At 38.6% G+C, this 22,980-nt stretch overlaps 1 protein-coding gene across 3 annotated transcripts in view; it reads right to left on the bottom strand.

The window, feature by feature from the left end:
* Nucleotides 1-22,980, bottom strand: part of Cdkl2 (cyclin dependent kinase like 2) — a 51,025-nt gene that overhangs the window by 11,564 nt on the left and 16,481 nt on the right. For 2 of the 3 annotated variants that reach the window (XM_010610827.2, XM_010610826.2), the window contains exons 5-12: nt 22,329-22,441; nt 21,309-21,448; nt 18,348-18,436; nt 16,498-16,633; nt 15,671-15,942; nt 15,049-15,142; nt 13,912-14,038; nt 13,587-13,693 (exon numbers count right to left, since the gene is read on the bottom strand). In XM_010610827.2, the coding sequence (XP_010609129.1) occupies nt 13,587-13,693; nt 13,912-14,038; nt 15,049-15,142; nt 15,671-15,942; nt 16,498-16,633; nt 18,348-18,436; nt 21,309-21,448; nt 22,329-22,441 (1,078 nt within the window). The remainder of the gene's footprint in view (nt 1-13,586; nt 13,694-13,911; nt 14,039-15,048; nt 15,143-15,670; nt 15,943-16,497; nt 16,634-18,347; nt 18,437-21,308; nt 21,449-22,328; nt 22,442-22,980) is intronic. The other variant, XM_010610829.2, reaches the window with a different exon arrangement.

Raw genomic sequence — 22,980 nt, 5'->3', positions numbered from 1 at the left:
AAAAAAAAAAAAAAAAAAAAAAAAAAAGAATCCTTGATAAAACGCTGGGCGTCGTGGCACACGCCTGTAATCCCAGCACTCAGGAGGCTGAGGCAGAAAAGAAAAGCAAGCAAAAACAAAATAAGACCAGAAAGAAAAACAAGGAAACAGACAGAAAATAAATAAAAAGATGGCACTAGATCCATCATACTGGTAATCACATAAATATGAATGGTCTAGACAGCCTGCAGTCGGCTGGATTGCAAAGAAGCATCCTTAAGACTGCCACACTGACATGTGCTGCTCTGAAGGCCTTGCCCAGGGAGTCCGAGGTACCGCTGAGAGTGTCATGGGGCCGCTGCAGTTGTGAGCTCTTCACAAGGGCAGAGTGAGCTGGAGAGACACAAGTTATGACTAGATTCAAAGATGGAGAATGTGAGCGATCAGCCCAGGAATGTGGGTGGCCTCCAAAGGGAGAACCACACCTAACTGCCACCCAGCAAGGACGCAGGACCTCGGCCCTACAGCCATAGGGAGCTCCATTCTGCTTCCACCCTGGACTACCCAGGGAACGGATCCTCAAAGCTTCCAGAACCACAGCCCTGCTGACTCCGTGACCCTGGCCTGAGACCCACGCCAGCCTTGCAGTGCTGTGCCCCCAGGAACGGTGAGGTCATAAAGGAACACTGCTGTCAGTCTGTAGTAACTGATTAGCAGCAACAGAGGACTGAGAATATATTCTAATTAAAAGCTGCAGACTGACACAATGGATACAAAGGAAAGGCCCTACTTCTATGCTGCCTGTAAAAAACATTATCAAACACTAAAAATAGGGCAGACTGAAAGTAAATCAGTAAAAAAGATGTATCATAAAACAAATAGGTCTCAGAAAGCTGGAACAGCTTTTCACCCTCAGGTTAACATTAATGTCAAGGCACAGAGAGCACAACCAAAGTTTCAGATTGACAAAAGGAACAATGTGCCCGGAAAACAGAACACTTCTAAGTGTGCCTGTGCCAAACAGGAGAGATTTAAAATGTATGAAGCGAAAATAAACAGATATGAGAAAAATGGAAATTTCCACAAGTACAGTGAAAGATTGTCACAGCACTCTTTCAGAAAGTGACAGACCTAATACAACATCATTCAGGGCACAGAAGAGCTAAACACTATCAGTCACTCTGATCTAAATTCACATTTTCAGAATAATTCATCCAACAACAGAAGAACAGACATTCTTTCAGGGAGCATGTTTATTTGCCAGGGGATCAAGCTGGACCACAGAACATGTCTCAGTGGCTCCAGAAGAATCAAAATCATACACAGTATTCTGACAGCAATAGTATTAAATTAGAAATCAACCAACAGTAAGGCATCCAGAGAAACCCCAAATGTTTGGCAACTAAATAATCCATGAATCAAAGAAAGGCTACAAGAAGAATATGAACATGTTTAGAATTAGTGATAATGAATATACAATAAAGCAAAATGATAAGATGATTTGAAAGCTGTGCTTAAGAATAAAAATGTAGCTTTACAGCCTTTACAAAAGAAAGACATAAAATCAGTGACCAAGGCATGAGTTCCCTTAAAAAGAGAAAAATAGTGCAGAACAGTAATTTTCCCCCAAAAGTAAAAGGGGAAAATTCAGAAAGAGAGGTCAATAAAACAGAAAATTAACAGACACTATAAGAAGTTGACAATGCCATCTCAATTTTGTTGAAAAAAATGCAACAAAATTTTTAATCTCCTTAGCTAGACTGATAAAAAAGAGAATAAACACAAAAAAATTAAAAGTAAAGTATAGTTGTCAAGCCTTTATGGGCATTACAAGAACAAAAGTGAATACCATAAACAACTTTATATCAACAAGTTAAAAACTTTGGACGACATGGATAAAAGTCTTTAAAAACACAATCTATCAAATGATACAAGAAGAAACAGAGAATCTGAATAACACTATATCTACTAAAGAAATTGAATTTCTTATCCAAAGTTCTTCCCCAAAAAACCTCCTAAGATGAATGGCTGCACAGAGATTTCTGTTAAAAATTCAAGATATAAATAACAGCAACTTATGAAACTTTTTCAGGAAACAAAGGAAAAGAGATCACTACTTGTTTTATGGAGCTAACAAAATCTTAATAATACAATGTGATGACATCTTTTTTTTTTTTTTGCAAGGACATTATAGAAGCAATAATAGGAGTTTAGATACATACAAAAGGATTGATAAGTATATTAAATTATCCATGAGATAACTGCAGCTAAATTTCCCACTATCAAAGAAAGGAATAAAAACTAGAAAAATGTGCTGGTGATTCAGCACAGTGGCTCTACTGCCTGCCTGGAAAGCACTAGGTCCCTGGTTCAATCCCAGTACAAAACAAAACAAAACACAGAAAAGCTCTGTAACAGTGGACTGGAAATAGATGTTTCTGTGCAGATTTCAATAGCACAGACAGATACAGAAATCAGTACATACTAAGCATGCGCATGTGAATAATGTATGTTTTCCTTATTCTCCAGTGGAGCAGGCCTCAGAATGACTTCCTCAAAAGCAATGAATACACCTAGATCTTCTCTACTGAAGGAAATTAAGAACTAGGGAGTGGCTGTTCCCAGCATGAGGACAGGAAAGCACTGACTGCACCTGACAGAAGGAACGCCCAGAGAATGAGGGGACACAGAAGACACCTGAAAGGGTGGCCCACTGTGAAAGTAAGAATTCAGGTATCAAGGTAAATAAGGACTCAAAAATACAAAAACAATCCATTAAAAATGGATAAAAGTGGTGCCGCCACCTGTCTTGCAAAAGCAAGGTGCCAAGTTTGATCCCTAGTACCATAAATAAATAAATAACTTAAAAAATGGATAAAAGATTTGAACAGACTTTTCCTCAAAGACACACAGATTCTTCATGTGAAGAGATACACAGGGAAGGATATACACATAGTAGCTAACAATGCTGAGTGCTGATGAGGACCACCTGACATGCTTGTGCACTATTGGGGACAGCAGTCCAGTCGCTTTGGAAGTTTGATAATTTCTTACAGAGTTAAACATCATCCTGCTATATGAACCAGTAAACCTACATGCAAGTACTTATTAATTAAATGTGCAGATCTCTCTCTCTCATATATATGTATATGGTGTTTAATTATCAAACAGGCCAATAACCCAAATGTCCCTCAGTCAAGAAATAGATAAAGAGATGATACATGATGCATGGGATACTATTCAGCAATAAAAAGGAACATACTATCACTAGATGTAAGAAGATGGATGGTTTCTGAAAAAGCAGCCAGGTTCAAACCTACACCTCACATACTGTTTTATTCTACTTATATGATATTTTGGGAAAAGTAAACTACAGGGATGGAGAACACAGCAGTCATCATCCAGGAGTAAAGGAGGGTAGAAGGCTTGATTACAAGGGGCTAGAAAGAACTGGGGCAAGGGAGGGTTTCCTGTTAAATTTAAACCAAAGAGAGTAAATTTTACTGTAGGTAAATGTTAAAAAATAAAAGACTATAACTAACCTATCAGCTGATAATGATATACATAAATAACTAAGAGAGTGTCTGATGAAAAATGGCACATTTATATAGCTTCAAAGTATTTATCATGGAATTCTTATTAATTACAAGGGTAAGAGAACTAATTTCAAAATGAGAGGCCCATAAGACACAAGGTCCAAGTGCTCGGTGTGAACATCATCAGTGGGGGGATGATCTGGACTCTGGGGCCACCTCTCAGGCACTGAGACAGGCATGTGGGTGATTCTGTTGCTGTCCAGAGCTCACATTTGGACACACCCACACCAAGGGCATTCTAGAAAACACTGGCTTTTCAGTGCTCTGAGAAATAAGGAGAAACAAAGGAGACTAAGAAGTCACAATAGCTCAAGGCAGCACAATTCTGAACTGGATCCTCTCGAAAGCAAGGACATCACTGGTACAACTGGCAGAATGAATGAGGACTTGGTGAAGAGGTCTTCTCAGCACTGATTTCTAATGTCAATGTGTTCCTGGGTTCTGTAGGAAATGCACACTGAAGTGTTCAGGGCTACTCTTAAGTGAACTAAAGAAAACTGACTTCTGTTACCATAAGTTTCAATTTCTTTCAAATTTAAAAGTATATTCCAAGGGAAAACATTACCATCTCCACACCATTCCCCAAACAAGTGAAGTCAAAGTCTCTAGGCATGGGGTCTACACAGCAGTACTCTTTGATCTCCACAGGTCACTCCACTCTCCCAAGATTAACACTGTTCTAATGAACCACCAAGTTATGTTGATTCCAACCTCTAAGAATTCCTGATCTTCCCTCTAATCACTTAGTTCTACCCTGCTACCACTGATTCTAACGAAACACTACCTTTGCTGTATAAGTTTTTGTGGCCCTGAACAACTCTAGTGGGGAGACTACTTCAGACATCTGGCCTTAAGGGTGAATATATGTGGTGGCATGGGAGCAGATTCCATGATTGTATGTGCAGAACTTGACTTTCACAGATCTACCTCATAGATGGTTCTGGGAGCACATGCTAGAATTATGTCACTGTAAGATATGTTACACAGAGGAGCAAAGTGCAGTTCAATGTGTTAGCGAGCCATAAAGGAAAGTGTAAGCAATCCTAGCTTCTGCCAAAGGCCTTTTGCTCTAAGTCTCCTATTTCTCTTCACTGATTTTCTACCTATAAACTCATGTTATTTTAGTGTTAATGTGTGTAATTCATTACACATACTTTTCCTTTTATGTATTTTAAATACAACTGGAAATTTAACAAGTAAATTAAGAGCAGCAATACAGAATGTTTATAAATATAAAAAAATTACAGCCCCAAATAAAAATGCAAAGGCAGCCAGAGCCTACATGAACCAGATTTGGTGTCATCTATTCTGAAGTACTTTGAACAACAGCTCACAAAAAGCCAATGAAAATTTCTGCTAAAATTTAATTTTAGAAGTACACGAGGAACTTATGGAGATTACTTCCTGAATGTGCCATCCATGAGAGCAACAGGTCTCCACCATGCAGGAAGTGCTGCTGCAGCACAAACTGCAAGCAAGAAGTGAGGCAGGCAGCAGCTGAGCAGCAAGCCCCTCCCTCATCCCCGAGGTGTGGCCTCTGAGGTGGAAATGCTGTCAGGATGAAGGTACAGAGCTCATCTCAAAATAAAAGTTGCCTGCTTCAAGCAGTGGTAAGAACCTGTAGGATGAGGGCAGCATAGTGAATCCAAACCTGAACTCCAGCCTGCTATAACTGCCCAGGAGATTTAAAGTTTTCCTCTTTTCTTAGTATAAAAAATGAATGGCGTAGAAAAAATATGCATATTCTGAAGACCTAGAAGAAAGTCAGAGAAGGATAACTACAAAATAGCAAATCTTTAACATGTATGGACTAGATTATGCTGGGAGAAAATAACAAGTCAACATTTCATTTTGAAAGAATAAAAACAATTCCAGAATTTACTCTGCAGTGAAATATTAGAAATTCCCACATTCTACTCTTATATGAAGCCCATAGCTGACTACACCCACATGCATGGATTACTGCAAGTTGGGAAGTTTTATAAAAGCACATAAAAAGGTACTGACTTCCGAAAAGATCAGAGCAGTGAGCAGCAGAAAGCGTCTCCAAGATTTGAAGTTCAGACTGTATTTGGATGATAGCAACATAATGAAGAGAAGGAAGTGGGTCGCCAGGACTCAGCAAGGATCTGAAGTGAAAACTGGAGCCCACAGAGGGAGTGAAGAGAAGGACTTCAATGCGGAAGAGGGAGGTGGCAAGTGGCACATCCCAAAAGCTCCAACTCATGGTGCACGAGGGGTAGCTTAAACCTGCAGAAACAAGGTGGAATATCAGTGACTGCAGAGGACTCCACAGGGAAATGTACCAATGGAATGGAGCAGGGGCACTGTGGATTGCAGGAGTGGGTGAAAATTTTCAGTCTGGTTCTGGCATCCACAGGAGTGGGGTAAATGTCTCTTTGCCATTTTGGAAAGGGGCCAGCTGAACTCAGAACTCAGAACAGCTGTAGGTTTGCACCATCCAGTGGCTCCCAATGTCAGCATAAGACAGACACAGTCTTGGGTGACACCCAGGTCAGGGAGCCCAGCTGAAGCTAGAAAAGGCATCCAAAGTGTTATATGACAAACAACTTGGGTCCCAGCCTCACAGACAGGAACTAGAATTAGCCTGAACTTCAGTGAGCTGAAGATACAGACTTGCTGGGATTATCCACTACACTGCTGTAATTGTACTGCTGGCCTGCTAGGACCAACCAACATGGATCTGGGCTCTGTCTGCTACCTTTGTCTACTAGTGACAGCAGAGACAGGCCCTGAAGAGGAAGTTCCTTTTTTCTTTTCTTCTCTTTTTTTTTCTCTTTTTCTTGATTTTTTATCCTTTTTATATGACTGTGAACACTATTTCTAGTCTTTGTTGTTTTGTCCTGTTCTTATTTCTTCCTTTCCCTCCTATTGTCTTCATCAATTTCCCAAAGCTTGCATAATGTTCCTTTGTCATTCAGCCTTGTTTCTAATCTCTTGCTCTTCTATTTCTCTATTTTTTTCTCCTAACCCATTTTAAATTTTTTTCCCTGAGGCTAAAATCAGCCACATTGAGGGGCCACAATTTTGTGGTTTGTCTCAGATTTTGTTATATTAACTACAAATCTTGTTCTTACAGTTAAAGGTGGCAAATAGTAGTTACTGTAGTTTGTCATTTTCTAGGCTATGCTTGATGGTATTATTACTGATTGTACTACTTTACGCAAAGTAACAGTTATTCTAATCAGTTGTTGTTCCTTGTATGCAAAGACTGAGACTGCCTGAAGGTCATAAACAATACTATAGGCCAATGCTAAAGAACCAAGGGCCAGGACAAATAGGCAGCAACTTCTCATCCTCAATAAACTGAAGAGGTAGGATCTTGCAACAGACTCAAAATTCAAGAGGCAGTGCCACATACTGCTCTGAAAAGTAGTCATCTCCCAGGGGCCCTTGATCCTTTCAATAAAGCTACCTACCACAAGCAATTTACAACATCAATGCAGAAATTAAACTAAACAAAAAATTGAAAATGAGAAGACGTGAAAGCAAGATGCAAAACTAGGCTGACAGCTCACCAAAGGCAAACCCAAGGGAAAATGAGGTAGAACAATTCAAAAGCCACCCACATGGACTCTCTGAAGTGATAACAATGTAAGTAACAAAGCAGATGAATGAGGCTATGGAAAAAATCAAATTATAAATAATTCCTCAGATAATGACAAACATTATAGCTATAATTAAAGACATAGTGAATCTAGAGTAGATACAGATTTTTAAAAATAGAGGTTAGAAATGATGGAAACTATGAATGCCCAATATAGGAAAGAAATGGAATCTATGAAACAGATTCAGATATCCAAGAGATTAAAAATTCTATAGAAAGTACATGCAGCAGGATGAACCAACTTGAGGACAGAATATCAGATCTAGAAGACAGATTTGTGGTTGGTTAGCAATCATGAAAAGAAAGATTTCTTAAAAACAGCAAGGGACCGTGAAAAAATCAACCTAACAGCTGCTAGATAATGAAAAGAGGATTGAAATAAGATTGATCAGTCAATGAAAAAGTAGGAGAGTACAAGCAACATAAAAAAATCTGTTCACTGAAGTAATGGCAGAAAACTCCCAATAGGGAAAAGAAATTGACATACAGATAAATGAGGCATATAGAATTTCAATTAGTCATGATCAAAAATAAAATCTACATCAAGGCATATAATAGTCAAAATTCCAGAAATTGAACACAAGAATAGAATATTAAAAGTTGCAGGAGAAAAGAAACAAATCACCTATAAAGGAAAGCCCATCAGAATCACAGCAGACTTCTGAACACAAATTCTGAAGTTAAGGAGAACTTGCAGTGAGTTATTTCAAGGCCTTAAAGAAAACACCTCCAACCCACACTGAAGTGCTCCACAAAACTATCTTTCAAAATTGTTGGAGGAATAAGATACCTCCATAGCAATGAACACCTGAAGAAATTCATGACCACAAACCAGCACTCCAAAATGTCCTGAAGATTTTATAGAAAGAGATAATGAAGTCTACAACTCCATGAACCCCAACAGAATGAATCCACCAGGCAGGCAAGCAAGTGAACAGAGAGGAGAAAAAAAGGGAACCAAAAACAGGAAAATAACATGACAAGAATAAGTCAATGCATATAACCCTCTCTCAGGCTCCAGCACTAGGACTGCTGGATTCAAGAGAACCCTTCTTCCTTTTACATATATATATATACATATATATATATATCAATTATAACAATCAATGTAAATGTAAATCAATGTAATCAATAAATAAATGTAATCAATGTAAATGGCCTCAATTCACAAATGAAAAGAAATAGATTGGCAGAATGGATCAAGAAACAACATCCAGGGCCAGGGTTTTAGCTCAGTGGCACCATGCCTGTCTCACAAGCACAAGGTCCTGAGTTTGATCCCCAGTACCACACACACACACACACACACACACACACAAAAGAAACAACATCCAACAATATGCTGCATATGAGAAAATAATATTTAACTAAAAAAGAAATTCATAGAATGAAAATCAAAGGATGGAAAATAATATTCCCTGAGACATGAACCTGGAAAAAAAGCAGAAGTAGCTATTCTATTTGCAGACAAAATAGACTTTAAGCAAGACTGATCAAGAGAGACAAAGACAGTCATTACAATGAATTTCCAAAATACCTGAGGGCTATGTTCCTAGAGCACTCATGAATTGTGAAAAACTGTGAATGTCAAATATGGTCAGAAAAATGCCTATTATTATAGTTTAAACCCTAAATATGCTACGCCTCCCATAGTTATGTAATTTAATTTAATAAAATACCATATTAGTAAAGCCTTAGAAGGTGCAGCAGCATCTTAGGGCTTTAAAAAGAACAAAACAAAGAACACCAGAGGTATCTACACTTGGTATAGCAACCAGCAATGCTGATGCATCTGCTGGAGATGAGTCATAGGGAAGCAGCCAATTAGCAGCAAGGAGAACTGAGTAAGCTCTTGGATTGGCTACTTGCAAACCTCCTGCCAACAAAATATTGCAGAGAATACATGCAGTTTCTGCAAAATTGTGGGGGTTTCCAGGAACAACTGTTAGTCAGGTTCTAAGGAAAATTGTGTAAAGGACGGAGGCCATGAAATTTGAACTCTGCAGGGGAATACTGTACATACTTGAAAATTCTAAGAGGAAGAGATAACACTAGTAAATATATATGCACCAAATACCAGCACACTCAACAATATAAAACAAATATTAATGGGCATGAAAAATCACATAAGCACTAATACAACTGTAATGGGCTACCTCAATGCCCCACTGTCACAAAGATATCAAGGAGAAAAACTAAACAAAGAAATATCAGAACAGAACCAAAGTTTTGAACAAATGGATTTATTGATATCTATAGAATGTTTTACCCCAGAACATCAGAATACTTATTCTTCTCAGCTGCATACAGGATGTTCTCCAAAACGGTCCACATTTAAGCTCACAGAACATGCTTCAGTAAATGCAAAGGAAATGAAATTATCCCATGCATATTATCAGACCATAGTGCAATGATATTACAAATCAGTAGCAAAAGAAATCACAAAACTACGAAAACACATGGAAAGTAAATAACACTCTATTAAACAGCCAGTGGGTCACAGATGAAATTAAAGAAGAAATTAAACAACTACAATTAAACAATAATGCCAATACAACATATTGGAACATATGGGACACAATGAAAGCAGTCATTAGAGGGAAATTTATAGCAGTGAATTCCCATAACAGAAAAACAGAGTGAACTCAAACAACCTAATGTTGAACCTCAAGCCTCTAGAAAAAGAAGAGTAGTCAAGCCCAAAGCTCATATGAGGGAGGAAATTATAAAGATCAGAACAGAAATTAATGTAGTGGAGACTTAAAAAAAAAAAAGGAAAGAAAAGACTCAAATCCATGCAATTAGGAATGAAAAGGATACAATCATAACAGAAATGACAGAAATCTGGAAGATCAATATCTACTTTGAGAACCTGTATTCTAGAATACAGATGAAATGGATACTTCCTAGATGCATATGAATTATCAAAGCAAAAGCAAGAACATATTAAAATTCTAAATAAACCAGTATCAGTCAATGAAATTGACTGTAATTTAAAACCTATTAAAACAGAATGGCCAGTCCCTGATAGATTCACAGCTAAATTTTTTCTTTACAGCTAAATTTTACAAGAAAGTTAGAGAAGATCTAATGCTACTTATTCCTCAAACTCTTTAATGAAACTGAAAGGGAAGCAATATTCCCAAACTCATTCTTTGAAGCAAGCATCACCCTGATACCAAAACCAGAGAAGCATCCTAGCAAAAAAAGAACTATGGGCCAATCTCCCTAATGAACACAGATGCAAAAATCCTCAATAAGATAGTGGCAAACAGAATGCAGCAAATCATCAAGAAGATTATACACCCTGACTAGGTGGGATTCCTCCCAGGAATGCAGGGTTGGTTCAACATATGCAAATCAATAAATGCAATATACCATATTAACAGAATCAAGGACAAAAACCATTTCAATAGAAACAGAAAAAGCATTTGACAAAGTCCAACACCATTTCATGTTAAAAACCCTACAGGGCCAGGGATTTAGCTCAGCTGCACAGTGACTGCCTGGCAAGCGTGAGGTCCTGAGTTCAATCCTCAATACCAAAAAAAAAAACACCTCACAGAAAACTGGAATAGATAGTCTTTATTTCAATCTGACAAAAGCTAATCTGATTAAAAAAAAACCCAACCACCAACATCATATAAAATGGTGAAAAATGGAAATCTTTCACTCTAAAATCAGGAACAAAACAAGGATGTCCACTGTCACCACTCTTGTTCAATATAATTCTGGAAGCATTAGCCACAGCAATTAAACAAGAGAAATTCAAGGATTAAGAATCAGAAAGGAAGAAGTTAAATTATCATAATTTGAGGGTAACATGAAACTCCCATAGAAGATCCCAAAAACTCCACCAAAAGACTTCTAGATTCAAAAACCAAATTTAGTAGCAAAGGCAGATACAAAGTCAACACTCAAAAATCAATAACATTCCTGTACACAAATACAAACTTACTGAGACAGAAATTAGGGAAACTATGTTTTCACAACAGCATCCAGAAAAATGAAATAATTAGGAATCAATCTAATGAAGAAGTAAAAGATCTTTTTTTTTTTTTGGTTTTTTGTGACGTAGTTGAGTCTGACCTGGAACTCACTATGCAGCCCAGGCTGGTCTCGAACTCACAGCGATCCTCCTGCCTCAGCCTCCTGAGTGCTGGGATTACAGGTGTGCACCATCACACCTGGCCAAAAGATCTTTACATTGAAAACTAGTCCTCTGAAAAAGGAGATCAAAGAAGATATCAGAAAATGGAAAGATATCCTTTGTTCTTGGATAGGAAGTTCCAATACAGTGAAAACTGCTGTACTTCCAAAATTGGTATACAGATTTAAGTAGTTCCAATCAAAAACCCATAGCACACATAGTTCACAGAATTAGAGAAAACAATCCAAAAATGCATTTGGAACCTGAAGAGACCTAGAATAGAAAAAGCAATTCTGGGCAACAACGGCAAGGCACAGGGCATCAGAATCCTTGAATTGAAATTATATTACAAAGCTACTGTGACAAAAACAGCAAGGTACTGGCCAAAAAGCAGGCCCAAGGGTTAATGGAATAGATCAGAAGATGCAGAAAAAACTCCAAACACACTCAGCCACCTAATCTTTGACAAAGGAACAAAACACCTTCACCTGAAGAAAGCCTCCTTAATAAATGATGCTGAAAAAACTGGCTTTCTATATGCTGAAGATTAAAACTAGACCAATATCTTTCATGCACTAACCTAAAATCAAAATGGATCAAAGATCTAAATGTTAAAACAGAAACACTAAATCTGCTGAAAGACAGAATAGACCTCTTAAAGACAAAGTTGTAGTCAAAGATTTCATGAACAAAACAATGATTGTACAAGAAATATTACAAAGAATCAACAACTTTAAAAAGCTTTTGCACGGCAAAATAAACTATTAACAGAATGAAGAGAAAACCCAGAGTGGGGAGAAAAAATTTTTCTAGATGTTCCTAAGGCAAATGACTAATATCTAGAATATACAAAGAACTTAAAAAAAAAAATCAGATTCCCCAAATTTAAAGACCCAGTCCAAAAATGGGCATCTTAAATGAGTAGACATTTTTCAGATAAAGAAGTAGAAGTGGTAAATAAATATATGAAAAAATGTTCAACTTTCATTTTTTCTTTTCTTTCTTTTTTTTTTAGTACTGGGGCTTGCACTTGTGAGGCAAGGGGCACCACTGAGCTAAATGCCTGGCCCATGTGCAACTTTTTTTGAGGTGCAAATTAAAGCAACACTGAGATTCCACCTCATTCAAGAAATCAATGGGGCCAGGGATTTAGCTCAGTGGTTCCACCGCCTGCCTTGCAAGCGCAGGGACCTGAGAGAAATCAATGAAAAACAAATGCTGGCAGAGCTGTGTGGAAGAAAAGAACCCTTCTCCACTGTTGGTGGGAGTGTAGACCGATGCAATCACTGTGGAAATTAGTAAGGAGATTCCTCAGAAAACTAAAGATCCAGCTATTCTCCTTGGTATCTTCTTGAAAGAATTAAAAGCATCATAACACAGCAATATACACACACCCATGTTTATAGAGGCACAGTTTGTAATATCTAAATCTTGGAAACAGCCCAAATGGCCATCAACCAATGAATGGATAACGACACTTCTAGGTAAATAGATGCATCTTGAGACAATACTCTTCAATGAAAAAAAAAATCAGAAACTCATCTTTAAATATCACATTGTTTCTTGGGTGTGAGAACCTCAAAGGATAAATAAGGACCAAAATGAGTAACAGATATTGGGAAACAGGAAGAAAATGTTCAAATGGGAAGAGGAACAAGGGAGAGGGGAGGAGGAAAGGAAGGGAAAAGGAAAAAGAGAGCAGAAGGGGAGCCAGGGTTTTAGCTCATTGGCACTGTGCCTGCCTCGCAAGTGCAAGGTCCTGAGTTTGATCCCTGGTAATGGAAAAAAAAAAAAGAGCAAACAGAGGTAAAAAAATGGAAGCAGAGCTTTTGTAAAGAGGAAGAGGGAATGGCTGGGGATTTAGCTCAGTGGTTCCTCTGTCTGCCCTGTAGGTGCAAGGACTCAATGGAAAAAAAAAAAAAAAAAAAAAAAAAAAAAATAGGAAGAGGGGTTGAAAGGAGGGGAAAAAAGAAGAATCAAGACACATCATGTACAGGTACAAATTTCCTATGATGAAAGCTACCATTATGTATATTTAAAATGTACTGATAAAATTAATTTTAAAACAAGAAGGTACTTAGTTCAATGAACTATAAAACAAGATTTAGCAAGCAAAATGTTAAAGATCCAACCCCCAAACCTGCCCAATTCTTAGCAAGCTGTCCCTAAAACATGTTTGAGTGAGTCTGAGTGCTGCCCCAGCCCCATCGACCTATGAAGAGAACTTCTGTACCTGGTGCAATGCCATGCTGGAGGTGTGAAGGTCAATAGCAGCCAGAGAAGGTATTCGAGATTTGGAAAGAATTTTGTTCTCTTTCTTTATTAGTCTAGAATTTCGAGCTACATAAAAATAACCATAAATACAATGAAAACATTAGACATTCTGCTAGTTTTTCAGTCTCCATCTGTCCCTCAGTATGACTTATCACACATAAGTATATATTTACTACTTAAATATGCAAAGTTACATAAATTTCTATTGCTGCTCTTGTTATTTTTATGTAATTTTAAATACTGTAAACAAAAGGGCTGACAGGATCAAAGCACCACAACCATACCCCTGCCTTCCAGGGCTCTCAGTTCCGGGCGATGACTGTAGCTCAGTTCAGGCAGCCTCACCTCTGTCTTGGCATACTCCCTTCGCTTCTTATTTGCCTGAAGGAGGTTCTTCTCACTGGAGACCTGCTAATGTCAGGGTGGTTAACACAGATAAACCAGCTCAAGGTATGCTAGAGTTTTTTCCTTTGTAACTACTATATATGTACCCTAAAAGGTGTGGATTTCAAGGGCTGGAATGATAAAAAAAAAAATTGAAGGATAGTAACAACACAACAAACAATTTTAGACCTCTTCCTCACTGAATTCCCTGAACTCGATGACAGGTGGCTAAGCGAATTGCTCTGTTTCTCCCCCTTCCTTCACCAGTCATCAGTGCCCCAGGAACAGCAAATGGTTTAAAGACAGCAAGGTGAGCCAGAACCTAGTCCACCTGCACCTCCTGGCTTCCCTAGAACCTGTCACTGCCTTGATTTGTTTGGTTTCCCAAACATGTCCTGTCACTTCTCCTCCAGGTCTGTTTCTCATTCTCCCAGGAAGATCTTGGTGCTTGTTTTGTATGTTTGCCCTTGGAGTTAGCACACGAGACTAACTCCAGGATTCAAGTTATTAAGTAAAACACAACTTCAATTATTTTCCTCCCCTTTCTTATCATTTCATAATTGATAGTCAGAAAAAAAATTACAAAGCAAGGAGTAGAAGCACTTGAATTCTGCAACTTTATAAATTTGATACTTTTCTAATCTTTTTTATTTAAGAACTCCAGAAATTCTACATTTTCCCCCACATTTTGCAGATTGTGATTTTTAAAAAATAATTTTTCTAAATAAAAAGTATGATGATATCATTTATGTGTATGTATATGCATGTCTATACAATGAAATGAACACACAGCAAGTGACATGCAATGGCCATTCCACGCGCTCGGGCCTCTGACACTGTGAGTACAACACTAACAGTCTCAGGTGCTGCAGAGTGTGGCTCCTTTTAGAAGTTTTGCTTACTATTCTAATAGAACAACTGCACAACTTAGGCTTCACTTTATGCATCCAGATGAAACTCCCAGTTCTTCCCTATCCGAGTGAATACTCATGTAAGTCCAGGGCTTGCTCTCCTGCTACTGAGAACACTTCACTTACCGATGTGGGCACATTAATATTATAAATTCCTGGTGGAGACTGTTTACTTGGTTTAACAAATGGAATGCAATACTTCTTAGTTCTCTCATCCACTCTGTAACAAAAACACGTTTAAGTTAGAAGCAGTGATAATTACTTTTTCAAGTGCAAGCCCAAATGACATATCATCAAACCACACGCGGCTACATCAGGATCACAGCCTGTCTGCAAATGCACAATGCATACCTCTGGGGGCTGGGTCTCTCCTTCTGCAATCATGGGGACCACGTGGTACCCACTCCTCCAATCAGCTAACTTCCCTTCTGCAAAGTCCCCAAAGGGCTCCCTGGTAACTAAAGGCTCACTCCAGTGGCAGAGTCCAGAACAGCTCTCCCTCCACCATGAGAACCCCCTTTCAGTTACTAAGCTAACTGGCTTAAACCACACAGCCCATGTTCTTAGGGAATTTTAAAAAAATGAACTCCTAATAATTTCTATCACACAGGTCAAAAAGTTTCAAACTGCTAGCTGACAAGAGTAGCTCCAGAATGGTGTAAAACAGTGTGCTGTGGGTGAATCAGCAAATACTTATACTTTGCAAACATACCTTTACACACTTTGTCCTTGTTTTCCAAATCCATACCTGTAACTGTGGACTCCAGGGTTATGGCCAGGAGCTGCTGCAGATGGAATGTGTGCCAGCGGGGGGATGGCCATACCAGAGACCCTGCTGGCCTGGCCGCCACGGTCCCCAAGGCAGCCTGAAGGCACCACCCCAACGCAGCTCGTCCCACTGTTACGAAGACAGCTGGCATTGGAAGCTCTAGTGCCCTTTTCAATTTTCTCTCCATCAATTTTTGACGCTTTTGTTTTAAATACTTTGGAGTCCTTAATTCTGGTATCAGCATTGGTATCCTGACCATTAATAAAAATATTAAGAAGGTTAATGATCTAAAAGTGAAACAGTACCTCTTCCTATAAGGTACTTTTACCTAGAGCAGAATCAACCCATTCTCCTGGCATCTTTATTCTGTCAATGGAATTAAAATTAAATCCAGATTCATATTCAGATAGTTATTGTGAAAATACAAAAAGTATAGGAACACAGTTCATACTAACACTGAAATATATATTCATGTGTGTGTGTGCATGCCAATTTCAGTGGCAAAAACATGGACAAGCAATCAAGAATGTCACTTTGTTCTGATATATTCAGGGTAAGGAACATAAAATTTTGAACATTTTTTCTTTTGGTATACTTCCTGGTAATGGGTTAATCAAGCACTACTGCACAGTCCAGTACACGTTAGGTGTTCAGAACATAATACAGCTTTCAAACAGGTAATATTAACAGGGAAGATACAGTTGCAACAATGCTAAAAGTTAACAGCTTGCTCACCACTCAAAAATCTTTTTTAGAAACTTCATTTCCCCCTCTTCAAATTTAAAGATTAAAACATGAACACTTACCTGTACCACAAGTGTTTTCCTTTGTTCACCTAAAGATTCATCTTTTTCCTTTTCCTTCTTTCTGTTTTGGGACTTTTTAGGCAAAGAAATATTCCAGGCATCTTTCTGTATTTTTAACTGTAGTTCATGGGAGAATCTATATAAAAATAACACTTTCCAATAAAATTAAATTGTAGTAGACATATACACGTAGAAAAATACTGATTTTCAAGATAATTTTTTAAAAAATTGAGAGTTAAGCTAGTTATGGTGGTTCATGCCTATAATCCCAGCACTCAGGAGGCTGAGGCAAGAGGATCACTGTGAGGCCAGCCTGGACTACAGTAAGACCCTGACTCAAAAAAAAAGGAAAGAAATGCAACTGAGGCTCCAGGAATGTAGCTTGGTGGCATGGTGGTGGCCTAGCAAGCCCCAGGCCCCAAGTTTGAGTCCTGGTGCAAAAAAAAAGAAAGAAAGAAATTCAAACTCTTATGAGAAAATTAGAATTCTGTGAAAACTGTGATTTTAGAAATTTCTCAATAGTTAAAAAGTTTTCTTTTTTTTTTGGTGGTACCAGGGATCGAAATCGGGTCCTTGCACTTGCGAGGCAAGCCACCGAACCGCTGAGCTAAATCCCCAGCGTTAAAAAGTTTTCTAATGAGATGGAATATGAACTTTTAAGAATTATATAATGAGGGCCGGGGATTTAGCTCAGTGGCACCGTGCCTGCCTTGCAAGCACGAGGACCTGAGTGCGGAATTCAATTCCCAGCACAAAAAAATATATAATATGTTATATAATGAAATATATCAACATTTTTAATATCTGCACAATTTAGCCAAATTATAATTTTCCAAATGACTAATGAATGCTGTTGATAAAGCACATATTAGTAGGTCCAGAATTTGATCACTTGTACCATAAATAGCATGTATTCGTTAAAGAACTGTTCAGAAAACAAAATAGAAATGGGTTTTAATGCAATAGGTGAAGAAAAGTTCCCACTGTAACATATTTACAGAGCAACCAGGATAAGTTCTGATGTAGCATCAGAATTAGACACAAAATCAAAGAATACCCACAACTACTTAAAAAGGCTATTAAAATATTCTTCCTTTATCCCAAACACACATTTGTGTGAGGAGAGTTTCTTCACATACTTTTTTTTTTTTTGGTACTGGGGATCAAACTTAGGTCCTCGTGCTTGTAAGGCAGATGGCGGAACCACTGAGCTAAATCCTTGGCCCTCTTCACATATTTCAAGAGTTCAAGAGCAGTCTGAATTACAAAACAAGACCCTGTGTCAAAAAAAATTAAAAAATAAAAAAGAACCCACTATCTTTCTTATTAAGCTAGATGTTAATGAAATCTGTAATTATAAAGCAATATGGCAGTCCCTGATCTCACTGTTTTCTGTTCTGTCAGCTGCAAAGAGGCAGCACAGAGATGGAGACAGCAGTTCCAGCACCCGTGGCCCACGCAGCACCAAAGGTCTCCAGCAGCACTGGACACACGTGAGCATGCATGCGTGTGTGTGCATGTGTGTGACTGGTATGAGGGAGGGGACACAGCACATTTGCAGACACATAATGCCAAGGTGACAGCATTGCACAACAGGCAAAAGCCTAGGAATTAGGGACCTGATGCAGACGTCACACCAGGGGACAGGGAAGGAAAGCAGAAGTGACTGCTTCATCACACCGACACAGGAAACCACTCTAGGTTCTGCACTGCTGCTGAGGTGGGTGGGTGCACAGAAGAGGGGACAGCGTGTAGACGCAGGCAGTGACCAAGCAAGACAGCTGTGGAAGCCTCACTCCCCCCAACACACTGCTCAGCCCCGTGGCCTGGCCAAGCAGTTGGCACCATACCTCTCAGCAAACCCGTCCACCTGGAAGAAGGCATGGTGCAGGAGCTCAGCACACAATGGCCTTTTGTCAGGGTCAACATGTAAGCATCTCTGAAAAAATAAAAAATACAATTATTAGCCAAGAAAACTGCCTACATTTAAATTTCTAGATACTATATAGGAAAACAGAAAGTTAACCATTACAGCCAATGAATTTTAAATATCTATATTTAAGAATAAAGTACAACTCTAGAAAATGACTATCAATGGTTGCTAATACCACAAAAAGAAAAAATCACCATCCAGTGTCTCTAAGAAGGAATAAACAAACTTCCAGGAAGTAGTCCTGCCCAAACTAAATCTGATTCTGACCATATTCTAGCTCTCCTGCAAGTCTGATTACACTATGGGGATGATGGTACAGGGAGGGACACAGCCTGCCTGCTTCAATACTTCGTGAGGTTTAAAGAGAAAAGAAAGATTAAAAGAACCTTATATTACAGCACCACAACTCATAATTGCTAAACCTTGGAAGCAGCCTATATGTCCATCAACAGATAAATAAAGAAAATGTGGTATTTACACACAATGGAGTACTACTCTGCCACAAAGAAGGATACGCTTGAACAATTTGTAGGAAAATGGATGCATTTAGAGACTATAATGTGAGGTGAAACAAATCAGACATAGCTTAAATATCACATAACTTCTCTTATATGAGAAACACAAAGTAGAAATAATTTAAAAAACAAAATTAAAAAATGGAAAATAGGAAATAGGAAGATAGATCTTTTGCAAAAGAAGAACGTACTGAACTGGGAAGAAGGAGAGGGAACGGTGAATAAAAAGAATCTCAATATGTTAAGTAAATGTACCCACTCTCTAAGATGAATGTAAACATTACATACTACAGGGCTGGGGATTTAGCTCTGTGGTTCTGCTGCCTGCCTCAAAAGCACAAGGACCTGAGTTCAATCCTATCCTGGGTATGAGTGAGACCCACTCTAAGGGAGTATAGCCTGGATAGAATATAAGGGACAGAAAGAGGGCTGCTCTTGCTGCTTGTCGCTTGCTGCCTGCTGCCTTCTGCCTGCTCTGCTTTACAATGAACTGCTTCTCCTCTGCAATGCCCCTGTGTCATGCCAACCTGCCTTGAGCCAGTCAATTATGAACTGAAATCTCTATAAACTGTGACCTACAGGATTGAGGATTTAGCTCAGTGGTGCTGCTGCCTGCCTCGCAAGTGCAAGGTCCTGAGTTTTATCCCCAGTATCAAAAACAAACATAACAACAACAAAACTATAACCTACGATAAACCTTTCCTCTTAACTTTGAGTGTCAGGTAGACACTATAGAAAGAAAAGGAACTCGGCCAGTAGTTTTAAATGAACAAGAAAAGCTCTATGAATGGTTGTGAAATAATATCATGGCTGAGATTTGCTTCAAAATATGCCAAAAAGCCAGGTATGGTGGCACACACCTGTAATTCCAGCACTCAATAGGCTGAGGTTGGACTGCCATGAATTTGAGGTCAGCCTGAATTACATAGCAAGACTCTGTCTCAAAAAACAAACCAAGGGGCTGGGGATTTAGCTCAGTGGTTCCATCACCTGCCTTGCAACCACAAGGTCCTGAGTTCAAGTCCTAGTACAAAAAAAAAAAAAAAAAAAAAAACAGAACAAAACAAAACAAAAAATATGCCAAAAAAACCAAAGTAGCAGGAAGCATGAATAGATTGATAAGATTATCACAGGCTGGTGACTGCTGAAGCCCGGTGACAAGGACATGAGAGTTTACTTTGCTTCTAGTCTTCCTATGTTCTTTTCTATGACTGAAATTTTCTATAATAAAATGTTTAAAACATCATATGATTCTACTTAAGAGACATAAATTAGATGAGAGTTTAAACTTTATTTCTTTTAAATATCTTTGCAGACAAAGTGGTGCCACCACCTTCCTCACAAGAACAAACAAGATCCTGAGTTCAGTCCCTGACACCAAAAAACAAAAAAAGAAAAGAAAGAAAGAAAAGCAGAAAATATACTGTTCTAAACACACGAATTAGTTATAAGCTTACTAAACTTTTTTTTTTTTAACTAAGCTTTTTTATAGAGTTCAAGCAAAAAAGAAGTATTGGGTAAAAGTCGTGCGACCCTAAGTGTCAGTATACTCAATGCAGTCCTGGCTAATGAGAACTTCCCAGCTGGGACTCTTAAAGGCCCAAGTTTCAGAGGCAGGAAAAATCTCCCTAATCTTCCTCAAACAAGAGCGAAAGTAACGGTCATTTGTAAACAAGGTTCAGCAAGGCAAGTGTTCACAAAAGAGTCTCTGCTATTATAATATGAGTTATGACCCTCTGTTGTACATTTACTACTTTACTTCTTTTTTTTTTTTTGGTTTTTTTGAGGCAGAGTGTCCCCTTGTAGTTCAGACTGACCTTGAACTCACTATGTAGTCCAGGCTGGCCTCGAACTTGAGGTGACCCTCCTGCCTCATCCTCCCAAGTGCTGGGATTAGAGGTGTGTGCGCCTAGCTTACTATTTTTGTATTTCTCTAACTTTTCTTCTCACTTCCATGAAAACATTTAAGACATACAGTTTTATGGACTGGGGATTTAGCTCAGTGGTTCTGCTGGCTGCCTTGCAAGCACAAGGACCTGATTTCGATCCCCAGTACCAAAAATAAATAAATAAATAAAACATACAGTTTTATATTTTTAGATTTTTGTAGATGAAGATGTTTCACATTTAAAATATGCTAGATAACTGTAAATGTTTTAATGAGTTTTAAAACAGACATAATTTTAAGGCTTTTATTTCTAAAGTTCCTATACACACCAAATTATTTAAACTCTTCCTTAATGTATGAGAATTAAGGTGATCAGAGGAAACTGTTGACCTAAAAATCAACTAGAAAGAAAGAAATCCAAGTCTCCACAATCCATAATTCCCTTCCAGAAAGTGAAAAGAAAAAGGACAATTACCTTTGTTAAATCTGTCACAACTTGAGAGAGCTTAGGGTAGCGTCTTTCAAGAGGTTCTGTTTCCTGGATTTCAGGCAATCGTACTCCGGCAAACACAGGATTTTTATAAAACAGCTCCTGGTGTTTTGGAATTAAATTACCTAGAAGTGAAAGCAGCACACATCTCTGCCATCGTCCATGAGGTGGTGGGGAGGGAAGGGGACCATGGACACGTTGAGTGGAGTTTGGGACCTGCATCAAAGATACTACAATGGGCCGTGGCAGTCTGTATGGTGGTTTTGTGGTAAGTTGACTCAAGGAACTTAACATTACTATCTTACTTAGAAAAGTAGAATTTATAGGGAACATAGGAAAAGAGCATCTTACAACCTTATGGATCTAAGCACCCACACTTCGTTTCTAATGACAAACTATGATGAGTTGACCAAAATGAAGATAATACAGTCTTGCGGACAGAGTCTAAGCCATCATCTCCTCCCTCTAAGAATTTAATTTTTGGTCAAATGATTTTGTGCCTTTGTCTAAGGTCAGATTTGAGCATAAGATCTTTTTTCCCAATTTTAATATGCAAAGTATTATGAAATATATATGAAAATACATGTGTGTAAGAAATCACTTATAGCTTACTAAATTTTTTAGCCTGGGAACTTAGAAGTCAAACAGTGAAATTACATGCGTTCCTACTATTTCCATCTTCCAAGCTCTATCTCTTACTGTGAAGTTGGTGCTTCAATGTATGTGAGACTGATAATCTTGCTGTGAACTTCTACCTCAAGCACTAGTAAGTCAAGTCTGGGGCAAGATCAACCCACTGGAAGTCTCTCAATCTCTCCTTCTGATGGTGAGAATGAGGCTAACAGCTGTATTTCATCAAATGCTTTGTGTGTGTGTGTTGTCTTAATTGCTCCCTACCTTTACTTAAAATGTCATATTTAATATACTGTACCAATAACTTTAAAAAATCAAACAAAGAAAAAAAAACTCTGAACAATTTAAGACTTGATTATAATCTTATCTTACCTAAACACATCATAATATGGTAGAGCTGGTCAATGTCAGAATCTCCTGGAAACAGGGGCTCCCCTGTGAGCATCTCAGTTACCAAACAACCGATGGCCCAGATGTCAACGGCCCTGGAAAGAAGCCACCAGGTTAGATCTCCACATTCATACACAACTGAATGGCTACACAGGCTCTGTCCTGCGTATCACTGCCTGATGCTGCTGCCACTGAGAGAAGCAGTGCACTGACAATGACCCCAGAAGGACACTGTTCTGTAAAAGTTCTAACTCTCCATCTCCATCTTCTCTTAAGTGGGGATTCCAGAGACTGCAATCATGTGGCATAAGAGGCAAAGGCTTCTGAAAAGACAAAATCATCTTTATGCATACTTCATCCTGGAGATAAGACTCGGGCTTCCATTCAGAGCCTAGGCCCTCTCTGCTCTGTCCACATGATTCTACCAAGGCTGACAGACTAGTATAGGTATGTTGAAAATGCACACCACAAGATAGGAGGTGGTTGCTGACACAAAGACAGCAACAGGAACTGAAAGCTAATAGGGAAAGCTATTTATAATCTTAAAAATCAATCATAAGGCCTAGAGATATTGCTCAGTCACAAAGCGCTTATCTAGCATGTGCAAGGTCCTGGGTCCAATCCCAGCTCTGCA

The sequence above is a fragment of the Fukomys damarensis genome, unplaced genomic scaffold, assembly GCF_012274545.1.
Source record: "Fukomys damarensis isolate Sample0158 unplaced genomic scaffold, DMR_v1.0_HiC HiC_scaffold_37, whole genome shotgun sequence".
Classification (NCBI taxonomy): Eukaryota; Metazoa; Chordata; class Mammalia; order Rodentia; family Bathyergidae; genus Fukomys; species Fukomys damarensis.
This window is presented reverse-complemented; position numbering and strand designations above follow the sequence as displayed.